The 8,535-nt window shown below is 41.0% G+C and overlaps 1 protein-coding gene across 1 annotated transcript in view; it reads left to right on the top strand.

Moving 5' to 3' along the window:
- Nucleotides 1-7,991, top strand: part of LOC101851414 (pyrethroid hydrolase Ces2a) — a 28,407-nt gene extending 20,416 nt beyond the window's left edge. The window contains exons 2-7 of the mRNA XM_005099843.3: nt 271-978; nt 2,294-2,860; nt 3,275-3,401; nt 4,290-4,478; nt 5,418-5,483; nt 7,170-7,991. Of these exons, the coding sequence (XP_005099900.1) occupies nt 451-978; nt 2,294-2,860; nt 3,275-3,401; nt 4,290-4,478; nt 5,418-5,483; nt 7,170-7,801 (2,109 nt within the window). The 5' untranslated portion in view covers nt 271-450 and the 3' untranslated portion in view covers nt 7,802-7,991. The remainder of the gene's footprint in view (nt 1-270; nt 979-2,293; nt 2,861-3,274; nt 3,402-4,289; nt 4,479-5,417; nt 5,484-7,169) is intronic.
- The last annotated feature ends 544 nt before the right edge of the window (nt 7,992-8,535 follow it).

Genomic DNA, 8,535 nt, shown 5'->3' with positions numbered 1-8,535 from the left:
CCATAACATAATATATAATGTAGTGTGATATAGTATAATATTATACGATGTATATATGCGAGTGTTCGTATGTGTGCGTGTGTGTGTGTGTGTGTGTGTGTGTGTGTGTGAGAGAGAGAGAGAGAGAGAGAGAGAGAGAGAGAGAGAGAGAGAGAGAGTGTGTGTGTGTGTGTGCTTAAACACGGGCTGGGCAAAAAAAAGAAAAAGAAAATTCCACTCCCATTACTTCAAAATAGATTTCACCGGTCATGCTCTTTTTTCCCCCCACAGAAACAGGATACGCTGGTCTACATATAAAGATCCGCAACGTGCATAATGAAAATGTCCGAGCAACATCGATCTCGGTAACCAACTTCGGAAGACTTCTGTCATCATTTCTACGAGAACGATCTCTTGGCGAGCGAAGAAACCACAAAGCAGTGACCAGCGTCCTCTCAGCTTGTCCTCGTCATGTCGCAGTTTGGATACTCACACCTACAGGAGGAGTGGGAGGGGCATGACTCTGCCCCGATCCAAACATCAGATTCTTGGGTCGCATCATTTGATGACCCCCGTCTCCACGCAACAGCCCTCACCGACAGTTCCATCGTAAATCAAACGCCTGAGGCGCAGTCACAGAACGACACATCTAGTCCTAGAAGTACAAAATCCTCAAAAGATACTCATGCTGTAGACAACGTCAAGTACACGCCTCTCTCGAGAACCGGAGTTCACGAGCTGAGACCGTTTGACGAGGAGTCGGTAGAGGGCTTAGACAAAGACAGAGTGGTCTTCGATTCCTTCATCAGCATCAACGGAGGACAGAACTCAAAGCCAGTGGTCAGGCGCTTCCATGTGCTTATCTGTGGCCTGCTCAGCGCATGTGCGGCGTTGGTTGTTTTTGCATTAATTTATGTGTTTGTCATACTGCCCGCCCATAATGGGAAGATAGTATATCCTGACGGACAGATGCACACAGCGGACCTGGCAAAATTAAGGGTAAGAACGTTCTTTATATGAGTGGTAAAAAGTAATAATAATATTATTCAACTTGCTTATCCAACATGCTTGCTTTACAAACATATAGCCTGTGTCCAACTTTAACCGAATATCCACAAAACCAAGCAAAACACTTTTCTAACAAATTATTATTTTATTCACAGCCATATATCTGGTAATATGTAAACAGAACACTGTACTAATTTCTTTCATAGCAATGCTGAAAGATAGTAAGAAAAACCCCCACACATTTATACCACATCTGAAAAACAATATTCACGCTTATTTTCGGCTGGAATCGAACATCAGAGATATGCCGTTAGAAGTATCCAACAAATGGTATCTCCTTTCTGTGGAGTTGTATGCGTTCCTACAAGATGGTAATCTTGGCAGAGGGTCCTTGCGATCCAGCTGGGACTCCAACCCGGAATATCTTAACTACGAAGTTAGTGTGTAAAATCTTACACTATGCTAATCTCTTATTGACTTTTCTCATGAAGTTATTTAACTGGAATTCATATATCGTCAACAAGCTGATGTTCAAATGTATTGAGCCCAAATTTATTTTGTTTTTTTTAATTAATGTTTTAATAATCTTTGGTATAAGTTGCATGTGCTAAAAACATTATGTAAAAATTCAAATTCTAAATGTTGAACAAAGGCAAGCAAAAATACGAAATTTAGGTTCAATTGTTCAAAGAATAAAACCGTGTTTTTGTCCTACTCCTGAAAATGTTTGGTTTCAGGGCTTAGAACATTTGAACAGCTTGCCGACGATATGTATTCCCTAGGAAATGTCCTTTTTCCAAAAATTAATTAGCTGTAATCCTCGACTGGCGTGCAGAGCTATCTATGATAAGTCTTTTATGTTTGTACCTGTGGCGAAGTTGCTTGTAAGCTTGATATGTTTTTCTCTATAAGAAAAAAAAGCAACAATAATAATATCTTCTTGATTGGAGCACAAGGGTGCACTGCAATGTAGTCCCTTTTTCTGTCTAAGAGAATTTTTTCTTTCAATCAGGGTCCCACGCACTTCTGTATGAATGAATACCAGAAACAAAAGCCAATAGTGACAACAGAAACAAAAGACAATAACAAAGGTGACATTAAAAGCAACAGAAACTACAATGAAAAGTAATAACCCAATTCAGCAAGAAAAGTATATTATTCAACAACAACATCAACAATAACAATGAATATACAAGACCAACACTGACCTTCCATAAGAGTCACCTCTGTAAAACTGAACCGAAAAATTATCTAAATCCATACCACACTAACCAAATTTTCTTTTTTGCTCTTTCTGTCTTATCAGAAACTTGGAGAAAACGTTGTGGTGACGTCATGCGGTCTTGTGCGCGGACAAATGGAAGGAGGGGCGCACTCTTTCAAAGGTATACCTTACGCCGAGCCTCCTGTAGGCCGAGGTCGTTGGCGGCCTCCTGTGCCCCTGAGCTATCATTCTCGGACGTGCTGGAGCGGAATTTTCAACGCCACTTCGTTCGGAAGTAAATGCGTGCAGCCTAAATTCAAGGACGTGTCTGAAGTGGAAGGCGACGAAGATTGTCTGTTCCTAAATATCTGGACGCCTACGCTGAACCCAGAGTTTCATCTTCCTGTTATAGTGTGGTTCCACTCAGGAGATTTCGTGTATGGATCGGGAAATATGCCCGGGATGTCGCCCGGTCCTCGGGTTGCCTTGGATACGAACGCTGTTTACGTTAGTTTCAACTACCGTTTAGGGTCTCTTGGTTTTCTAGCTTTGGATGAGCTGAGGGATGAGAGAGAGAAAACTACTGGAAACTATGGGATTATGGATCAGCTTCTGGCACTGCGCTGGGTGAAGGAGAACATCGGGCATTTCGGCGGGAACGAAAACCAGGTATGTCTGTATAACGAATGGAGGTGATTTGATATTTTTGGTCAGTATTTTATCATTGCTGGTTTTGGGGTATGGGGTTGGTGTTAATGGAAGCAGAGATAGTGTGTCGTGGTGTTTGTGGTGGCTGCAGCGGCGGTGGCTGTGATAATAATAATCTGATGATGATGATGATGATGATGATGATGATGATGATGATGATGATGATGATGATGATGATGATGATGATGATATGATGGTGATGATGATGATGGGTTAGTAGTGATGGAGAAATCTTGGTTCATAAGTAAATGAACAAATAAATAAATAAATAAATAAATAAATAAATAAATAAATAAATAAATAAATAAATAAAGGAATAAAAACTGATAAAAAACAATGAAATATATTATAACTTTTTATCTTCCACTCCTTCAGATCACAGTATTTGGTCATGGCTCGGGAGCTACCTCAATCCAAGCGCTGCTGGCCTCCCCTTTTTCCACAGGGCTCTTCCACAGAGCCTGGCTTTCCAGTCCAGAACCGGTGCTGAATAAAACTTTGAGTGAGTAAATTTGTATGTGTAATGTTTCTTTGCTCCCATCGACACACTAAATATTATTTCGGAAGAGGGCTGCTTCTACTCTGCCTGGCAAGGCCAACCTGGACAGGGTAGGATAAAACATTCGATCAGACTAACAGAGATACTTGATAAAAAGATACGTTCTAGGTTGGAAATGGAACACACGTCTTTGGAGTGAAATGCGACGAACGTAGCTATTACACAGTGAGCTGAGTGCTATCTTGTTCTTGCTTCAATTACCGACATTTTGGAATTTATTGTAACAGGTGTCAAGGCTGTTGAAAAAAATTGTCCTCTTGAGCCAAGAACCATAATAGTTAACGTCCGTGTTTCATAAAATTTCAGTTTTCCTTTTTTGTGACTAGAATTCTGTACTTTCAAAGTAATTTTCATTTTCAAAATTCGGGAATATACACTTTGTTCCAGATAGCATAACGCTCTCGAGGCCACAGACGCCGTAGCGTTCAAGACGGGGACGTGGGTAATTGTTTCTGGTGCGGTACTTTGTCTTATTTCTATAACCATCATGTGATACTTACTTATTATAATTTATGCTATTTTTTCCCCTGGACAAGGAGAAAATGATGAAGTATAGGTTTTTCACCCCTTACTGAACAGTAAGTTCTCTTAGGAGACGGTGCTTTCGATATTGACGCCCATCCTCGACAAAACGAGCGAGCTGGGTGGGACGTCAAAGAAACTCTCCTAACATTCAGAGTTCAAGAAATCCCGTAGAGCATTTGTTGTGCTCTGACGACGTTTCATACGCACTGGGCTGAGCATGCTCCACTGGACAAACTATAGCTAGACACATTTTAAGAAATATTTGACTCTTGCCGTAAATTAATAGGGTTTTATTTTTGTCCGCAGGTGAAGCATGCCGAGACAACGCAGAATTCCAAAAGAAATCCGGCTGTTCAGGCGCACAGTGTATGCGGCAATTGACTGCCAAGGACGTCTCAAGATCATCTCCATGGCAACTGGAGGCGCACTGGACACTTGACCAGCTGATCCAGCCTCATAGCAGTCAGCTGAGGAATGGCATCGTCATATTTGATGGTATTTGCGTGTCTGTTGTTTTGTAGATAGATAAATTGATAGATAAATATATAGACAGGCAGACATACAGACCGACAGACATACAGACAGATAGACAGACAGACAGATAGATAGATGGATGGATGGATGGATGGATGGATGGATGGATGGATGGATGGATGGATGGATGGATGGATGGATGGATGGATGAATGGATGGCTTGGCAGGCAGGTACGAGTAGTTAGGAAGGTAGGTAGATAGGTTGATAGTTGGTAGGTAGGTTTGCAGGCAGGTAGGTACAGAGAAACAAGAAGATAAACAGAGAGACAAATAGATGAATGGGTGTCATCATCATCATTATATTAGCTTTTAGCTGTTATCGTTCTGGTTTCGTATCACGTCAACAACTTATACGATTTTGAAAGGTAACATGGAAAAGACATATAAAAAGAAAAAAGTCCCTTTTTAAGTACCTTGCATGGATAGAATATTGCAGTGGCAGTAAGCGCATAGTTTACCGAACTGTACTACATTATGTTATGTCCATTGTTTGTGACACCTAAGGCAGAGCGTATCACAGGGGTTGAAAATAAGTGGTACAGATTTTATTTTCTATATTCTATGAGCACCAAATACGATACGAATAATCAATTCAAAGTCTGAACAAAATGCATCATAGTATGCGTACAGAGGAAACTATTCTCCTCAAAACATGAAAACCAAAATGTACAAGTCTGTTGCTTCGAAAGAGGTTGGGATTGGGCTGGTAGCTAGGACAACTAGGAAAGTTGGAAAGGGGGGGGGGGTCAAAATAATCTCGAAAAGCCAATGTTATGTCGATATGGGGAAATCTAATTTTTGTGAATCATAATCAACTGACCGGAACATTTTTGTATAAAATGCGTGTACATCCCTTTTGTTTGGATTGATGTAAAACTTAAATTGTCTATTTCTCCCCAGGCCATATTGTCCACTGGAATAAGGCTCACGAAGGTCCGTTTGGCACGGACGTTCCTGTTGTGTTCGGTAAGAAGACTTATTTCTTTTTGCTCCAGTTTTGTTCTCTGTTAACTAAACCAATGTGTTTGCAAGGTGTATGTTTAACTCTGTCCATGTCAAGTATCAATCTGTCACTTACATTATGTACACCATACATGTATTGGGATCATGTTCTGATAAACTGTGGTAGAAAAAAGATGACGTCTGTTTAATTATAGCCTACGTGCACGTTTTTTTTTTAAAGTCGTTTTGTTTGTTTACTAAAATTGTTACCTCGTTATAGTGCCTCGTCAATTATTATTCAAATTAATTCTATCGTAAAATTAACTAACACAGAATAGTTAAGACATCGGACCCCTATTTTCGCCTAACTCTTATATGATCGAGCAAGGTGGATAATAACATTCGAACAACCAAAGTTAAAAAATATTCCTTTATAATTTGGTTACCCACAACGTGTTCTAGAATGACACAAACATGGCTGTCGGCTCGCCTAAATGAAACACGAACAGACCCGACTACGCCACAACTGCAATGCATGGGTACCTTGGCGATACAGATAATAAATATCAATGAAAATAATGCCGTAAGAGGCCAACTTCTAGATAACATCCGTACCATTTACGAGAACAGCTTAAGTACTGTACGAACGTCAGAGGGACTCACAGAATGGTTCGAGATAACATCTGGAGTAAGACAAGGTTGTGTCCTATCACCACTACTGTTTATCATGTATATGGATAGAATTACAAAAGAGGCCAACACAGAACCAGACGCCCTAAATGAATTACTCTTCGCTGATGACCAAAGCCTGGCACACAAAGATGAACGATGTCTCCAACACCACACTACAAGATTAAACGAAGAATGTAACAACTACGACGTGAAGATCAACATCAACAAAACAGAGACAATGAAAGTAAGCAGAAAGCCAGAACCACTCAGGATACACATCAACAGCAACAGTCTCAGACAGGTCTAAAAATTTAAGTACCTCGGAAGTATATTCACAAAGGATGGGCGACTGAACAGAGAAATTGAAACACGAGTACAAAAGGCCAATAATGTTAGTTACCAGCTTACTCCACTACTGAAACATCCTAACATCCACATGACAACAAAACTCAAAATGATCAACACCATATTCATCCCAACACTCACCTATCAATGCCAAACATGGACCATGAACAAGACACTGGAGCAAAGAATTACAACATGTGAAATGCGATGCCTTAGAAAAGCAGGAAACAAGACCAGGCGAGACAAAATTAGAAACTCAGTAATCCGAGAAATGATAGGCACAAAAGATGTCTTACATCACATCCAACACCAAAGAATAAAATGGTTCGGACATCTCCTACGATTACCTACACACCATCCAGCACAACGTGCCTACATCAAACAATTCGATGGCAACAAGGCAAGAGGGCGACCGGGAAAGTCCTGGATAGATGGAGTCAGTCAGGGAAACATGAACCACCCACGGCATCCCCCTGACCCAAGCTCTCTGGCTGGCGACAGAGATACGTCTCTTTCTTTCCGCGACACCCAAAAGGGTATAAGTATAAGCGACGGATAAAAGAAAAGTAAAGAAAATAATGCCAGAATTGATCGTACACAGAAATTGTTCATTATATGTTTTTTAATATGTTTTCTACCTCTCATTTAAGATCCGTCAAATGTTTGATATCGGATATATACCCTCTTCCTCAGGGACGTCTTACTTTGACCTGAGCAGCATGCAGGACCAGCAGAGCTTGATCAACCTCACCTGGGAAGGTTTCAATGACATCATCGCACATCATATGAGCGGTGTCCTTGGCACGGAGGCGACGGTGCAAGCCTTGAAACTCTACGCTCACATTCCTTCTGTTCAGTACACAAGCCCCGCTCAATTTCCGGGCGTGCCGTCTGCTGAGCTTGCCCGGATGATTGGTGACCTCAAGAATGTCTGTCCTATCAAAATCCTCGCTGACGCTTATTCATATGTACACTCATCCCCTGCTTATGTATACGTCGCCGAGTTGTATCCTTCCCACAATATGAAACTTTCGTCCTCTATATCTACTACGTTCGTAGGCTGGGATGTCATGGCGTTCTTCAATGGGTTTGATGAACTCGGTTTCCAGGCCGGACAAGGGGACATAAACTTCCAGAATGTCTTACGGGAAGAGGTGATGAGTTTCGCCCGCTCGGGAAAACCTGATGCATCGAGATGGCGGGTGGTGTCTGAAACCACTGGCGTGATTGGCAGGGGTGTGACCGTCACCCCGGTGCAGTCAGAGTATTACAGTAAATGTGAATTTTGGAAGCAGTATGGGTTTTTTAAGTACACTTGGTTGTAGAGCGATGACTGTTTTTGTGTGGCATAAGCATGCTTGTATCAGTGCAATGTGGCATTTCTACTTGATTTTGCTCCCACTGATGTGGATAGGGTGATTTTTAAGGAGTTCGATGGCTTTGGTGTGTTCATGCGAAAGTGTGTCTTTCATGTATGTGTGTGTTTGCTTGTGTGTCAATAAATGAATGTACAATGTATATGTGTTTGCTCTCCTTGAATGCCTGCATGTGTACGTGTTAATATAATATGAATGTGTGCGTTTGTCTGTTTGCACGTGCCACTGAGAGCAAACTACATTGTGATTAGGTGTATGCGCGTGTGCCTCTGTGTTGAATGTTAATAATTCAGTGTGAGCGAATTATTCTTTGTTTGCTTTGTTGACCCTACTTCTTGTCTTTCGATGTACAGAACAAACTGGTGTTTCATTTGTTTCTTTTTTAAATAGATTATTTAAAGTTCCCATCTGAACTTTAAGGGGGGGGGGCTACACATGGAAGCTATCTCGCTTATTACTGGGCCGAATTTTACCAAATTTCACTCATATAACAAGCATAGTAAGGAGTCTTAAAATCCGCAATCAAATTTGAGAAAAAAGTTGCGTTTCCATGGATACGCCGCCATATTGGTTTTTATTGACATGTTATGTCTTACGTAATGAATACCGCACTTATTGCTCATGGAAATTGATTGTTTTTATGCACGTGTGTTCACAAACATTAGATCTAAAACTTTGTGTGT

This window comes from Aplysia californica, unplaced genomic scaffold, assembly GCF_000002075.1.
Source record: "Aplysia californica isolate F4 #8 unplaced genomic scaffold, AplCal3.0 scaffold00227, whole genome shotgun sequence".
NCBI classification, from domain to species: domain Eukaryota; kingdom Metazoa; phylum Mollusca; class Gastropoda; order Aplysiida; family Aplysiidae; genus Aplysia; species Aplysia californica.
The sequence above is the reverse complement of the archived record's forward strand: the minus strand, read 5'-3'. Positions and strand labels throughout refer to the sequence as shown.